Here is a 17,658-nt window from a genome sequence, read left to right as displayed (position 1 = left end):
TATATATATATATATATATAATATAGACAGGTAGGGGGAAAATTCATTACATCTTTCACTTGAATTTCTTGGCTTCAGTAAAAATGCCGCTGGAGTAAATGTGTTCCCAATAGTTTATGCAGTCCGTGTGAGTCGATGTGCCCCTATAGCATGTAGCTGAATATAAGTTGTTCGAGTTTTCTATAGTTATTACTCGTTTTCAAACTACGCAAGTGCCATCTTGCTCCATGTGAACTTTTTTGTGGACATACACCATGTGCATGGGTTTCCTCGGTATTTTCCCGTTTCCTCCTACTTCCTTCATTCCACTATTTCATTTATTTCTAATCATCACCTTCTCCCTTATCCTTGGTGCATAACGTAGGACGTTTAACCAGATATTCCATTTCATTTCAAAACATATTAGCGATATTCTTCTTCCAAAACTGAAAAGAAATGTAGTATTGAACATCGGTAATTCCGTACACCATAGGTGCCGACTACATGGGTATGGCCTTGGTTCCGAGGCTCAAGCATCCTTTGGAAATTTTTAATGTGTGCTCATAAAATTAGTATCGAAATAACATGTTCATGACATTGGGAAAAACTTAGTGCATATTACCGCAAGTTTGATTTCATGGGCGGATGCTTATACATTGAATAATTGTTTATCAATATAACTTATACTTCTTCAGGTATATGGCATATCGAGGATTGAGCGATATAACATTATACAACAATAAATAATCCATATTTACAAGTGAGAGGATTTCAAATAACTTATTTATAGACGTAGTTTGATGCCGTTATTTTGTATTTCCAACATAATCAAAAGCATTTATACAGGGTGTTTAAAAACAATACCGACAACGTTTGGGAGGTGATTCCTGACACCAAGATAAGACGAAAAATATAGACCAACCTGGGTGCACAAATGCTTCCTTTCGGAGTTATAAGCTACCGACAACATGAAAACTGAAGTTCAGAGGTTCATAGCTCCAAAACTATGGGACTTACCGCAGTCGGATCAAGATTTCAGTTATTAACTAATATGTGCCCTATCCAAAAGTACTTGTTTCAGAATCCTAAGGTACTCACGCAAAAAGTTTTATAGAAGCAGTTTGCCTGCGAGCACATAACTTGAAGTACTCACCAACTACGTCTATAAATATTGTTGCGGAAGTACCGCAAGATTCTGAAACATGAATATGTGGATAGAGCACATACTAGTTCCTAAATAAAGTCTTGACCCGACTCCGATAGGTTCCATAGTATTGGAGCTATATACCTTTTAAAGTTCATTTTTTCATGCTTTTGGCAGCTTATATCTCCGAAAGGAAGCATTTGTGCACCCGCGTTGGTCTATACTTTTCGTCTTGCCTAAGTGTTAGGAATCATCTTCTGAATGTTGTCGGTGTGTTTTGAAACACCCTGTATCAATTGAGTTTACACAAAGAACATAGTTGAGTCGTTTTCAGTTTTCACTCAAATTATTCTAAAATATTAACATATTTGATTATAATCATTGTTATTTTATTTTTTCTCTCTCTTTTTGGCCAATATTGCTAAACATATCACCACCATCATCATAGCTATTTTGCCATTATTGGCAGTTCACTTGCTGCAACCGAGAAGCTTTGATGTACAGTGGGCCTCAGCTAGTCTCTTCGCATTGACGCAGTATTTTTTTGTTTTAATACCTTCCTTCAACTAGTCTCATTCTCCCCTCCCTCTCTTTCCTTCCACCATACCCTCTAGCACTTCCCTCATAATACAGTTCTTCTTCAGCCAATGTTCCAACCAGCTCCTCTTCTTCCTCTTAATTACGTCTAAAATTCTTCTTTGTTTCCCTATTCGTACTATTTTAAACACCTCATTCGTTTTCTGTTCAACCTAGCTAATTCTCTCATTTTTCTCCATGCCCATGTTTCGAAAGCTTCCAATTTTTTTAATCACTTTTCTGTAATGTATACACGACTCCAAAAGTGCATTACCACCTGCAATTCTTCTTTCCCTGCAATGCAGGCAACCCAAAAAGCCCGGCGGTTGGGTTGGTTGCAAATTAGAAAGGTGTTGGACCAAACCTCAATTTTGCAACAAATATATCAGTGTGGCAAACTGCAAATAAGAGAATGAAACAAATTGTTAAGAATGACAATTTTATTATCGTGACGGACTTGGACGACCTCAAAACATACAAAATGATCTTACTTAAACAGTTCAAACAAAATGAATATAACTAATCAACAGCTCATACAAAATTATTTTTTTATTTTTGTTACTTTTTATACTTCCGAGCAACGAAGAATAGAGGAAAATCGTGAAGATTCGAATTCGAGATTTCAACCAAGTCACACATTTCATGGCCCATTGATATCAAAAAAGGTATTTTTCGATATCTGTTTGTCTGTTTGTCCTGATGTACACTCGCCTAGAGGCTATACCCTTCAACGTACCTCAACCAAATTTTAAACTTATAGTTTTTGTGCTTCTCCAGAGGTATTTCGAATTTTCTTCCTACTCCTAATAATAAGGTGTGATTTACTTAGAGCATATTGGCAAAAATAAAAATAAAACAAATACGATTTCTCAAAAACAGTGTTAACAATTTTACGTATACAGGGTGTTTCAAAACAACACCGATAACGTTTGAGAGGTGATTCCTGACACCAAGATAAGACAAAAAGTATAGACCAACCTGAGTGCACAAATGCTTCCTTTCGGATTTATAGGCTGCCGAAAACATGAAAAATGATCTTTAAATGTCCATAACTTCAAAACTATGGGACCTACCGTAGTCAGGTCAAGATTTCACTTAGGAACTATGTAGTATGTGCCCTATCCAAAAATACATGTTTCAGAATCATGCGGTACTTCGGCATCAGTTTTTATTGAGGTAATTGGTGGGTATTTCAAATTATATACCTCTAGCCAAACTCCCTCTATAAAAATTGTTGTGTATCTTAGGATTCTGAACCAAGGATTTTTGGATAACGCACATATTAGGTCCTACGTGAACTCTTGACCCGACTACAATAGGCCCCATAGTTTTGGAGCTATGGACCTTTAATATTCATATTTTTTATGTTTTCGGCAGTCCATAACTACGAAAGGAAGCGTTTGTGAACCCAGGTTGATCTAAACATTTTATCTTATCTTGGTGTCGGGAATCACCTCCCAAACGTTGTCGGTGTTGCTTTGAAACACCCTGTATATATCATAAATCATTTTTCGAAAAACAACCCCTTCATATGGTATAAGTCATTTCTGTGGGACAAATCGTCAAGGCGGTAGTTTATCCTTAGACAGACGATTTTCACTATTGTTTTTGGAGAATTTCCTCAAAAGCGACTCAGGTAATTTTATTATTTCATAAATAATAAAAAAAACAGTAGTAACCTGACAACATGACGTAACTCATTTGTCGTGAAAGATGTACAAGGGTTAGTTTCTTCTTGCGGATGACGTTTTTTAGACTACCTTTTCAAAATGACAGACGATTTTGGTGATATTACATAAATAAATATGTCATTATTATTTCCCTAATGTTGAATAAATCACTTTGATAAGATTATCTATAAGGAGCAGTTTGCTCTTGGTGTACGATTTTTTTAAACAATTTTGTAAATACCGCTCATGCGATTTTGTTATTATTTTATAAACAAATAGTTCATTAATAACCCTATCACACTGTACAAGTAATTTTTTATGCAAAAATTTACAAGGGTAGTTTACTTTAGGAATGAATTTCCTTTGGGAGTTTTCCGAAAATGTCTTACAATTTTGTTCGTTTTTCACGAGAAAATGTTTCACTAATAATGCAGCACAACCAGTGCCGGACTGGCCACTTTGACTACTTGGCGATTGCCAATGGTGAAGTAAATAATATTCCGGACCGTACTGAAGATTGTGCTATTCAATGTAACCTAATCGAATCTTTTGGTAATGTAACTTGATCTAAAGTTATGGCGTCCGACAAAACATATTCAATTAGTTTTTGTTTTGTTTCACTTTGAATATTGTTATGATTTCATTTGTAATTCGTATTTCGTTTGAATTCTATAGCTATATTAATTTGGTTTATAAAATCCATACCTCATATATATATTTATATATATATATATATATATATATATATATATATATATATATATATATATATATATATATGAATCTAGTAGAATATATTCGTACTTCTGAATTCTATGCAATTGCTTCTATGCATCTATACAAATAGTGTTTATCAAGTTTATGTTAAATATGCCCGAATAAAAGAAACATGTTACGTTGTATTTTAACTCACACCAACTTTATTGTTAACGAGTATAAATGGCATTGAGTTAAAGAATTTATTTATAACCTAAAAGTGATTAACAAACTTATCAAATTTCTTTGAATATGTTCTCGTCGGTAATTTTATAGAATTAAAATAAAATTGATTATTGAATAAATACATGATGGTCCGATTTCGGTTACCTAGTTGTGAGTTGGCAACACCGCCAAGAAATGGGAGAGGGGAGAGTGAGATGCATGTCAGCCGTTAGCAGGTGGACTTGGATTCCGTTTACAATGGAGCGTTGGCTGGTAGAGTAGCGCGTGTTTTATGTGGAACAATTTATAAAGCAGGAGTTCATTGTTCTCGTACAGCGAACATTCAGACATGAGTTTGGTGACGATAAAATACGAGGTAAGGTTCTATCAGTAAAAACCATACGCAGGTGAGTGTCACAGTGGCGCACTAGTGGTAATGTGGGTGACAAAATATACACACGTAAGAAAACAGTACGTACACCTGAAAACATCGCACGTGTGCGGGAGGCAATTCTTGCCCGTCCAAAACGTTCAGCACGACGACATTCCCTTACAGTGAATCTTCCTTGGAGCAGTGTTGGTCGAATGTTGCGAAATGATTTGAAGTTTCACCCATACAAAATAAGGGTGGTGCAGGAATTGTCAGATAAAAGAATGCGAGTGCAGTGTTACCAAGCAATATTGAAATTAATTAACCAGAACCATAAAATTCGTGATTCAATTCTCATTATGATGAAGCGAACTTCTTTTTAAAAGGATATGTGAACAAGCAAAACTTCAGATACTGGACACCTGAGAACCCATGCGAGTTTCTTGAGAAGCCACTCCACAGTAAACAAAAAACAAAAAAAAACTTGTGTGGTGTGGAGGCTATGGGTGTGGTCGGGCCGCACTTTTTTGAGGATGAACATGGGCAACCTGTTGCATTCATGGCGATCAGATACACAAACATGTTGCAAAATTTCCTGCTCCCAACGCTACGTCAGAAAAAGGTGAATATAGGGTCTGTATGGTTTCAACAAGATGGTGCAACAGCCCACACAGCACGGCAATCGATGGCAACTCACAGGGCCATGTTTCTTTGAAAATTGATATCCAGATTTGGGGATATTCCATGGCCTCCCAGATCCCCGGACTTGACTGCCCCTGATTTTTTCTTGTGGAAGCATGTAAAGGACTGTTTAGACATCGGTTGCATACACTGGAGGAACTGAAACACAGAATTCAGAAAGAAATATCCGCCATCACTCTATATCTCTTACACAGAGTGACCCGTTGCATTCAGAAGGGTGGAGGACACTTAGATGATGTGATGTTCCAAAAATAACACCTCACCTAAAAATCGAACTGAGTGTTGTAATTATTGATAGGCATTACATTCATGTCTATAAAACTGTTTTTTATTTCAAAATAAAATAGGGAAACCGAAAATGGATTACCCTGTATAAGAATAATATTGAGATAAAATGAAAATGATATATTATTTTATGACTTGTAATTTTTATATATACGAGGGCTATTCAAAAGGTAAGGTAACTATTGTATATGAAATGTCTAACGGTCGAAGATTCTTTAATTGTGATCAATTTAAAGAATTCCCATAGTTCGGGAGCCATTATACAACGGTAATGTATATTTGTGTATGTATTTTCTAAATATTTTTAGTATTTATGGGGAAAAGTGCAATTTTAAAGGCACAAGTAATTAAGAAGAAGAAAAAGAAGAAACATATAAAGAAATAATTTAAATGTTTGTATCATATCGAGTTTTCTTAATTTCGTTGCTGTAACGACTTGTTTATCTGTTTGATGTTGTTATGGTAACTATATATTTAAAAAAGAACGAAGTGCCATCTTGTATATACTGAATGTATAATGTTTTAATGTGACAAACAAGATATATGTTGAAAGTGAATATATATATTCAAAAATATATAATTGTGTTGTTTGATTCAAGAGAATCTCGTGAACTGTATAAATATACATTTCAAATCAGGGAATGTAACGTTACAAGCTCTTCATAATATTTTAAATATTCGTGTACTCTGTGTTTTGCTTGTGAACTGTCAAGAGCTTTTTAAAAATTGGACATTATAATAGGGTGACCAGACGTACTGATTTTCGCAGTACAGTACTGTATTTCAAAGATTTGTTTGCGAAGACTCCTAGAAAATCGTGAAATATCCTTCTTTTTAAAAATATCCTGCGAAATGTCCTGAGTTATCTTATTTCCAATATTTTAATATTTTATTCTTCATACACAACATTTTGAATCGCAGGCACTTTTTTCCTGAATGATGAACCGCTGTGCTTTTTAACATTCCTCACAAAATAGGAAAAGAGAACAATCAACAAATCATTCTTTTGCAGTGCATTGCTTTTACTGAGAAGAGTTTGTTGTGATATCGATGAGGTAGGAAAGGTTTCTTTTTCATGTTACGACAGTGATGCTAACGAGGTTAAATAAAAGTTCCCTCGTGCAAATCTAAATTTTTCCCTCATTCTTTAAAATAATCCCACGCTCCGAAAATCGATTTAAAAAAGAGGTGAGCGCTACGCGAAGTTTCATTGCACGTTCATAAAAATAAACCTCTTTGTCATCCATCAAAGAATTTGAAGTTGTTTTGAATTCCTTCAATACCTTTGGTCAGTACTTTTATTTTTGGTAAAAACGAATGATTAATTTAAGGTTAATGTTAAATGAAATAAGAACATGCGTATTGGCGACGCAGTAAAATATTATATACTATTATATTTGTGTCCTACTTTTCGCTTGTTAGAATCTTGTCACCCTATATTATAAAGAAGAAAATTTGGACACACTGTTTATTAGAAAAATATGCTGATTGTAAGAGTAGCCAAGGTACTTGTGGGTTACAGGAGTTATATCAATAGGACTATTTGTTTGTTTTTATAGAAGCTTCACTTAATAAGTTGTGTCAGACAACGAAAAAAATTGACAAAACACAAAAACAGAAAAAAAAACATGGTAGAATTTGTTTGCATACAGTCTGTCAGCTCATGTGGAAATGTGTCGGAATATTTTGTATAGGCTATTTCTCTCTTGGAAACCTTATTTTTGATACGAGAGTACTTAAATAAAAGTACAGGCTACCGCAGTAAACTTTCTCGCACTAATTCCTTAAATTAAATCAAGTTCTGTTTAGTGCCGGACTGGCGAGATTGAGGGCTCTTGGCACGGTTCTTAAAGGCCCCTCACCCATATATATATATAAACTTATCGTTACGGACTAGAAGTCTGAAGTTTTACTACCTTACGGGGCGGTACTGATATGAGCAAGAGGGGCCCGAGAAGACTTCTTTCGGGAAGACGAACTTAGGCTTCCGCAACCTTTTTCGTAGGGAGACAAGAAACATTTGCGATCACGAAAATTCGACCAAGGCCTACACATCTTTCGCGTCGTTATCTCTGCAGGGCCTCTTGGGCCTCTGGCCATTGGCAATCGCCAAGTAGCCAACGTGGCCAGTCCAGCACTGGTTGTACTGCATTATTAGTGAAACATTTTCTCGTGAAAAACGAACAAAATTGTAAGACATTTTCGGAAAACTCCCAAAGAAAATTCATTCCTAAAGTAAACTACCCTTGTAAATTATTGCATAAGAAATTACTTGTACAGTCTGATAGGGTTATTAATAAACTATTTGTTTATAAAATAACAACAAAATTGCATGAGCGGTATTTACAAAATTGTTAAAAAAAAAATCGTACACCAAGAGCAAACTGCCCCTTATAGATAATCTTATCAAAGTGATTTATTCAACATTAGGGAAATAATAGTAAAATATTTATTTATGTAATATGACCAAAATCGTCTGTCATTTTGAGGAAGTAGTCTAAGAAAAGTCATCCACAAGAAGAAACTAACCCTTGTACATCTTTCACGACAAATGAGTTACGTCATGTTGTCAGGTTACTACTGTTTTTTTTATTATTTATGAAATAATAAAATTACCTGAGTCGCTTTTGAGGAAATTCTCCAAAAACAATAGTGAAAATCGTCTGTCTAAGGATAAACTACCGCCTTGACGATTTGTCCCACAGAAATGACTTATACCATATGAAGGGGTTGTTTTTCGAAAAATTGATTTATGATATATACAGGGTGTTTCAAAACAACACCGACAACGTTTGGGAGGTGATTCCCGACACTAAGATAAGATAAAAAGTATAGACTAACCTGGGTTCACAAACACTTCCTTTCGTAGTTATGGACTGCCGAAAACATAAAAAATATGAATATTAAAGGTCCATAGCTCCAAAACTATGGGGCCTATTGTAGTCGGGTCAAGAGTTCACGTAGGACCTAATATGTGCGTTATCCAAAAATCCTTGGTTCAGAATCCTAAGATACACAACAGTTTTTATAGAGGGAGTTTGGCTAGAGGTATATAATTTGAAATACCCACCAATTACCTCAATAAAAACTGATGCCGAAGTACCGCATGATTCTGAAACATGTATTTTTGGATAGGGCACATACTACATAGTTCCTAAGTGAAATCTTGACCTGACTACGGTAGGTCCCATAGTTTTGAAGTTATGGACATTTAAAGATCATTTTTCATGTTTTCGGCAGCCTATAAATCCGAAAGGAAGCATTTGTGCACTCAGGTTGGTCTATACTTTTTGTCTTATCTTGGTGTCAGGAATCACCTCTCAAACGTTATCGGTGTTGTTTTGAAACACCCTGTATACGTAAAATTGTTAACGCTGTTTTTGAGAAAATCTTTTTTGTTTTATTTTTATTTTTACCAATATGCTCTAAGTAAATCACACCTTATTATTAGGAGTAGGAAGAAAATTCGAAATACCTCTGGAGAAGCACAAAAACTATAAGTTTAAAATTTGGTTGAGGTACGTTGAAGGGTATAGCCTCTAGGCGAGTGTACATCAGGACAAACAGACAAACAGATATCGAAAAATACCTTTTTTGATATCAATGGGCCATGAAATGTGTGACTTGGTTGAAATCTCGAATTCGAATCATCTTCACGATTTTCCTCTATTCTTCGCTGCTCAAAAGTATAAAAAAGTAACAAAAATAAAAAAAATCCTTTTGGATGAGCTATTGATTAGTTATATCAGTTAATAATTGTAGATTGACATCATAATTTGCAGCGTAGTGTAAAGTTGACTGAAAAATTATTACTTGTCTTTGCACATATGGATTTTACTAAGTTATTTCAATTTCTTTTAAGAAAGAGCCTGAAACACTCAGTTGAAAGTACTCTTTTCATCATTTTTATTATTATTATTTCTAACAACATGCAAATGTATACAGTTCTAATAACTTATAACGATTAAAGATATTATTATTATTATTATTATTATTATTATTATTATTATTATTATTATTATTATTATTATTATTATTATTATTATTATTATTATTATTATTCCGGAATTCCGGAAATTTTACGTTCTTTTACGGGGAAGGAAATAAAAATCACCAGTTAGGAACAGGGTTTTTCGTTCACAAACGAATATTACCAGCAATTAAACGGGTTGAATTTGTTACTGACAGACTTTCTTTTATTACTCTTAAGGGACGGTGGTGTGATATTATTGTTTTAAATGTACATGCTCCAACTGAAGATAAAGGTGACGATATAAAAGATAGTTTTTACGAAGAAGTGGAACGGATATTTGACCAACTCCCGCAATACCATATGAAGATTCTATTAGGGGATTTCAATGCGAAGGTAGGACGAGAGGATATTTTCAAACCGATTATAGGGAACGAAAGTTTGCATAAGGAAAGTAATGATAACGGTGTTAGACTCGTGAACTTTGCAACATCCAAAAACCTAATCGTGAAGAGTACAAAATTCCTACATCGCGACGTTCATAAATACACTTGGACATCACCAGACGGAAAAACACATAATCAAATTGATCACGTTTTAGTAGATAGAAGAAGACAATCTAGCATAATTGACGTCCGGTCGTTTAGAGGGGCTGATTGTGACACTGATCACTACCTGGTAGCAGCGATAATACGGGAGAGATTATCGTTGAATAAAGGTAATACTCAATGTCCGAAAACGGAGAGACTTAATTTAAAGAAATTAGAAGAGAGCCAGGTAAGAGAGGAATACCAGATTGAAGTTTCGAATAGATTCTCGGTTTTAGAAGACTCGGAGTGCACTAGTGTTGAGGATACTTGGATTGAAATTAGAGATAGCATTAAAAGTTCAGCAATAGAAAAACTGGGATACGCGGAAATACGTAGGAACAAACCATGGTTCGACCAAGAATGCATTAAACTAGTAGAGAAGAGAAAACAGGCAAAATTACGGTGGCTACAAAATCCGAATGAAATAACTACACAAAATTTCGCAGATATCAGGCGGGAAACTTCCAAAACTTTTAGAACAAAGAAACGGGATTTTTTGAAAGCTAAAATTAAGGAACTTGAAGATAATAGTAAAAATAAAAATATTCGGGACATGTATAAGGGGATCAGCGAATTTAAGAAAGGCTATCAACCTCGTGCTTATATATTAAAGAAATCTGACGGAACAGTTCTCACTGATACGGATAGCCTCTTAAATAAATGGAAAGATTTCTTTGACGATTTGCTGAACACGCAGCCAAAAACTAATGTGCGTGGAGAAAAGGAGATACACACCGCAGAACCGTATATTCCAGAACCCAATCGAATAGAAGTGGAAGCCGCTATAAAGAAATTAAAGAAACACAAATCTCCGGGTGTAGATGAAATTCCGGCTGAGTTAATTTTAGCTGGAGGCGAAAAATTGTGGAACAAGATACACAAACTCATTCTCCTTATCTGGAACAAGGAAGAATTGCCACAAGAGTGGAAAGAGTCAATCATTGTTCCAATTCACAAGAAAGGCGACAAAACTGACTGTAATAATTATCGAGGCATTTCTCTTCTGTCAACATCCTATAAAATCCTTTCAAATATTCTGTTAGCAAGATTGACCCCATACGCAGATGAAATTATTGGAGATTATCAATGCGGATTTAGACGAAATCGATCAACTATCGACCAAATATTTACCATTCGCCAAATACTCGAAAGGAAGTGGGAATACAATACCCCGGTACATCAACTATTTATTGATTTTAGAAAGGCTTACGACTCGGTTAGGAGAGAAACATTATACAACGTTCTTACAGAGCTTGGAATACCGAGAAAGCTAATTAGATTAATTAAGATATGTTTAAGTGAATCCCAAAGTAAAGTCCGGGTAGGAAAATTTTTGTCGACGAGCTTTCACGTCGAAAATGGCCTGAAACAAGGAGATGCGTTGTCGCCATTATTATTTAACTTTGTGCTGGAATACGCCATAAGGAAAATCAAAGATAGCAACCAGGGCCTAGAGTTGAACAGCATTCACCAGGTTATGGCATATGCTGATGATGTAAATTTAATAGGGGATGATAGGAGAACAGTAGAAATAAATGCAGAGATCTTATTAAACGCTTGCAGGGACATGGGTTTAGAAGTAAATGCAGAGAAAACTAAATACATGGAAGTGCGTCGGGACCGTAATACGGCAAATTGTGGAGGCGTTAAAATATTAAATAATACTTTTGATAAAGTGGATACTTTCAAATATTTAGGATCGATATTAACAGACGAAAATCATATTCAGGAAGAAATTAAATGTCGACTAAAAGCAGGGAATTCGTGTTACTATTCGGTTCAAAATCTCTTTTCGTCGCGAATTCTGTTGAAGAACTTGAAGCTTAAAATATATAAAACGATAATCATGCCTGTTGTTCTGTATGGTTTCGAAACATGGTCGCTTACTCTGAGGGAAGAACATAGACTGAAAGTATTTGAGAACAGGATCCTGAGAAGAATATTCGGACCCAAGAGGAACGAGAATGGGGAATGGCGAAAGCTTCATAACGAGGAACTACATAGTTTATACAGTTTACCCAACATTGTTAGGGTTGTCAAGTCTAGGAGGCTTAGGTGGGCAGGTCATGTAGCTAGAATGGAAGAAAGTAGAAACGCTTTCAAAGTCTTGACCGGTAGACCCATAGGAAAACGACCATTAGGAAGACCTAGGCGCAGATGGGAGGATAATATTACGATGGATCTCGCAGAGATAGGAATACAAAGTAGAAACTGGATCCAATTAGCTAAGGATAGAAGTCAGTGGAGAGCTTTTGTGAACGCGGCACTGAACCTCCGGGTTCCATAGGCCATAGAGTTAGTTAGTTAGTTAGTTAGTTATTATTATTATTATTATTATTATTATTATTATTATTATTAAGCTGCTGCTTACAGCATTGAACATATAAAGATCATACTAAATTACTTCTAAAGGAAGAATGTTATTAAATTACACGTATACAAGATACTGCTTAAAGATTTAATAAGATTTCTGTTTCGTTTTAATCCTACATATGTAAATATTCTGTAAAAATATGTATGTATCATATTGTTACAGAATATAGATATGTTAATGATGTTTTTAGCTGCTCTAACATATAATTGACTTTTCTTGCATAGCATATCAAGTGTTTTCCAAAATAGTTTATATATATAATATGAGGTGTGTTCAAAGAGTATCGAACCTCATTTTTTCCTGCGTAAACTAATGAAGCGCGGAAGACTTTCTTCAGTGTAGAGGGGTGACGCGAAGTCGTGAATGTTTTCCTGCCCGCAGAAAGCGTTAGTCACTGGCAGTCGGCCAACGACTGAAGACTTGTAGAGAGCGGTCGTCAAATTTCATTTTTTTTGTAAACTGACACAAAAGCTTGAACAGCGATATTACACCAAATTTTGCCAAAAGCTTGGCAAACCCAAGCTGAAACTATTCAATCGGATCGGTACATTCAATTTTCGAACGAGAATTTGGGCATGAGAAGAGTGTCCGCGAAATTTGATTCAGTCTTTCATCCAAGCACAACATTCTCATGTGTGGTCAGGCTCTCTACTCACCCGACATGGCTCCATGTGACTTCCGGTTATTTTCCAAACTGATAATGGCACTAAAAGGGGCCTGATTTGAGTCAAGAGAAGACATCATGCGGAATGCGACTGCACGCTTTCTCACCATTCCAAAAACTGCGTTCCGGAAGTGTTTCCAACAATGGTTGGAGTGCTGGAAGAAGTGTGTGCATTACCAAGGAGACTACTTTAAAGCTGATTAGCGTTTCGGATTTTCAAATCAATAACTGTATTTTTTCCAACCAAAGGTACAATACTTTTTCAACACACCTCGTATATATATATATATATATATATATATATATATATATATATATATATAGTAAGAAGTAGATCTTGTAAACGTATAAAGGCATATCGTAAGAAGATCATGTACGCTTTTTTTTTGGTAAAAAGCAATCTGTCTTCATTTGATGTTTTTTCTTCTATTTTTTTCAGACTGGACATACACGAAATCCTGTCGCTCGATTAAATTATGGCACAAAGTACAGATTTCGAGTAACAGCTGTGGTCGAGGATGGGATTGTTGGAGAGCCTGCGATCAGTGAATGGATTGAAACACTTTCAGGTAATCGCTTCTGATTATTTATCCATCACTAATAAATGATTTGTTGTTAGTTCTTGTAATTGTTTTGAGGTACATATTAAATTTGAGTTGATTTTGAGTTTAGCGTCACTTTTCAGCAGCGAGGCAATATGAGACGTAGATCTACTGATTAACGTTGAATCCGAACCACATGAGCTCCCGCCGGGAATCGAACCCGGGCCTCCCAGAGGTACATATTGAAATCTGCGTAAATATGAGGGAAGAAACTATTGTGGGAGTTTCAGAAATGAAAGGATATTAGAAATGTACTTATAAAGTTTACTACAGTAAACCCACGTTAACACGAATTCCAAGGGACTGAAAAATTAGGAGTTCGTGTTAAAAAATTTGTGTTAACCGGGGATCCAAATTTTATTATTCGAATACATTTTCTCCATACATACGCACTACAGTATACAGATTATACATACCACTAAAGTATATTATGTATGTCATAGAAAACCCTAGAGATGGTATCGAGACGAGACTGAGTAGTCCCGGTCTCGTCTCAATTTCGAAAATCACGTCTCAGTTCCCAATTCGAGACGAGACTAAGACTATTCTTCGTCTTGATACCATCCACAGAATGGTATCGAGACGAGACTGAGATACAGTTTCGGGCTCCTCTCGATTTCGAAAAACACGGCCCGGTCTCAAATTCAAGACGAGATCAAGATCTAGACTAGTTTCGGTCTCGGTACCATCCTCTGAAAAGTAAAAACACTACAGTAAGTTTATTATGCTATCTTTGAAGATTAAACAAAAAAGTTTACATTGCTACTACGTCCATCAATCCTCTTTATAACATCAGTTTGCAACAACACAGAAAATTCACTTGAGGATAAAAGGTTTTACATTTCAATAATACTGTAATACTGATTATAGCTGTATTGCAGCTTGAAAAAATGTACTCACTGATCATTTTCTGGTGAAAAATTCCTGGATATTCCGCTGTCGCAGACGGGAATGAAAATGTCTGGTAACCTCACGGCCAACTGTACTCATGGCTTCCGTCTGCCAAGCACCTGCATGTTCAGCGCTTGACGGAGGACAGAATCAAACCTCATAAGAGAGGAAAGATACCCGTTTCTGGTTTTTCTCTTATTTACAAGGCAATTTTCGTGTGTATAAACACTTTATTACAAAAACTGATCTTGAGTGAAATCTAAAATAAGAAAAATGATCTGAAAAAAGAAAACAAAGGATTGAAAGTTCGTGTTAAATGGAAACATTTACTGACTCAAGGGACTAAAAATTAGTTCGTAATTCGTGCTAACCGAAATTCGTGTTAACCAATAAAACTTCCTATAAGATAACGTACAGCGATGGCGGGACCGAAATTTTGTTCGTCCTAACCGAGTGTTCGGCTTAAGCGAGTTCGTGTTAACGAGGTTATACTGTATATTGAAAGATGGGAAGAGAAGTACCTTTCTTGTCTTTCTTCTTTTCCTTTCACTTTAGAATATAATCTGCCCAATTTAGACCGTTATACTTTAATGCCATGATTTTGGAAGAAAACTTTGGCAACCTAATTGTTCTTATCATACAAGGGTTCTTGTCAAAATTGGAATTGGGAGTGCCACCAGAGAAATTTACAATTATTCATAACTAGCAGAATGCCAGTTCTTCACACGGGGAGAATACTTTTCACTTTCGACATAAAGTGTACCAAAACTTTCACTAATCAACTTAGGGACTCCAAAAACCACGAATTCAGCACTATGAATATCGGTCATTTTTCAGTTATTTTTACATGTCGCCTATTCCCCCTTAGGAGTACCAATGGGGTGAATTTGGATTTAAACGGCATCGGAAGTGTCACTGTTCGTCTCAAGGACACCGAAAGCTTTGGATTCGACACTAATATCGGTCATTTTCGATCATTTATATACATATATATAATCATCTCTTCCTCCCCTAACATAAATTGCACCGTCAAGGTGAAATGATACAAATCGTCCCAAGCCCGACGATATTTGTTAAAAATTTGATAGAGATCGATCTTGTGATTCAAGAGTTATTAAGCCATAAACATAGTCACTTTCATATTTATTTATTTATATACATAGATAATTAAGAATATATTTGTCATCTTGTAGTAAGTAAGCCAATTCCAAAGCAGAAAAATACAAATCCTAAGTATCGAATAGTGAATTTACAGCTGGCAATAATAGAGTGACCTAATCTGTTTGGAATCAATAAATAAAAACGAAAGATTTTCTTAAAAATTACAGCAGAACTTGAGCAAAGAGAAGGAATTAGGGCGTAAGGCCCTTCGCACACTACGACACTTCGTGTGTCGAAGACGCGTGACATTTTTTTTTTTTTCTGTGGCAGGCTTGTCGCGGGGTAATGAATTCCCATTTGTTACAATGGATGTGCACGGGACCTTCGCACACTACACGCCACGCGTGACACTGTCGCAGGCTTGTCACGGGAACCTGCCACCTGACACAGGCAGGTCTTCGCCTACTACGCGACTTCGTGTGACAAAGACACGCCACAGCGCCACTATTTATCTTTTCTCCAACCAGATATTCATTCTGAAAGATGAGCTCAGTGGAAGCTTTCGATGCAAATGCTTTCATTGAAGAAATGCAGGCACAACCTAGTATACGGAACTCCAGCAGTGATTTCTATATCAACAGAATTGAAAAGACGAAAGCATTGGAAAAGTGTGTTGTGCATTCCATAGTGTATTCATGGATATGCCATCGAAAGAGAAGAATTGTATTGGTAGTACGCTGGATGTTGCCATTTTCGAAAATTCTGTACCAAGCCAATGAATTGTTTGGTGAAAATTCCAACATAAAACTACATTGTTTATCGCTTCTCTTTACTATTCCCGCTACACGTGAAGTAAGATCTAGCGTCTGTCGCATCGCAGGTGTGTGTCGAATATCAGCGACGCAACGACACAGCCTGTTGCGCGTCTTCGACACCCGAAGTGTCGTAGTCTGCGAAGGCTCTAAGTATTAAGGGAGGGGAAACTCTTTTTTCTGAAACTTCGCGCAAGTTTTCTCCTCGACTGAGATCTCTGTCAATGTCTTTATTCTGGCTGATCTCCGGTGGCTCCATTGTTGGGGTGTCACTCGTAGATTATCCTCCCAAAAGTTTGTCTGTCTGCTTCTTTTCTGGTTCCCAAAGTACATAAAGCACCCACAAAAGGTGAAGGACTTACAGACAATATTATGCTCATGGATTTCTAATTTGTGATTTCCGATTAGTAGAGTTACTTTTAAGCTAAGACCTCTCAATGTACTTTCAGTTTCCACAACTTTTAATTTTTCAGACTTCTCTCAATTTATTAAATTCGACTTTGTTTTCTACCATTTTCTCCCAGATATTTCAAATCAAAAGTATTACTCAATATTGTCTCACTCAAGTTCCATTATGAAGTTACTTTCATTTTACTTCATATTTAAAATATACCGTGAAACATGTTTATTTTAATCACTTAATTACTTGATTCTGTGTTTTATTTTTTTTAATTCGTCCACTTGAACTCTAAAAAGAAAATGGTCACTTCAATATATTTAGCGTAATTATGTTACAAACGCAATTTGAATACAACCTCAGATTTCTGTTCCATAATAAATCTTACACACCTGCATTCCAGCTTCTTTTTAGTTCGCGACTCTTTAAAATGTACCGTAAACTGGGGTTATTTGGAAAATCTGGGGCTATTTGGAAAACACATTTTTTGTGTTATATGGTATAATAATGAGAGAACTATGACAGATGCGCCATTTTTCTCCAGACCAATGAAAAGTCGGCATCTAAAAGAAACAATATGGGTGTTCATAAGTGATGTGTCTGATTTATA

General features: G+C 35.8%; 1 protein-coding gene across 1 annotated transcript in view; it reads left to right on the top strand.

Annotated features, from left to right (window-relative positions):
* Positions 1-17,658, top strand: part of LOC145673452 (tyrosine-protein kinase receptor torso-like) — a 292,790-nt gene that overhangs the window by 75,383 nt on the left and 199,749 nt on the right. The window contains exon 2 of the mRNA XM_081743164.1: positions 13,685-13,814. Coding sequence (XP_081599290.1) covers positions 13,685-13,814 — 130 coding nt within the window. The remainder of the gene's footprint in view (positions 1-13,684; positions 13,815-17,658) is intronic.

The sequence above is a fragment of the Thermobia domestica genome, chromosome 16 (genome assembly GCF_964235325.1).
Source record: "Thermobia domestica chromosome 16, izTheDome1.hap1.1, whole genome shotgun sequence".
NCBI lineage: Eukaryota > Metazoa > Arthropoda > Insecta > Zygentoma > Lepismatidae > Thermobia > Thermobia domestica.
This window is presented reverse-complemented; position numbering and strand designations above follow the sequence as displayed.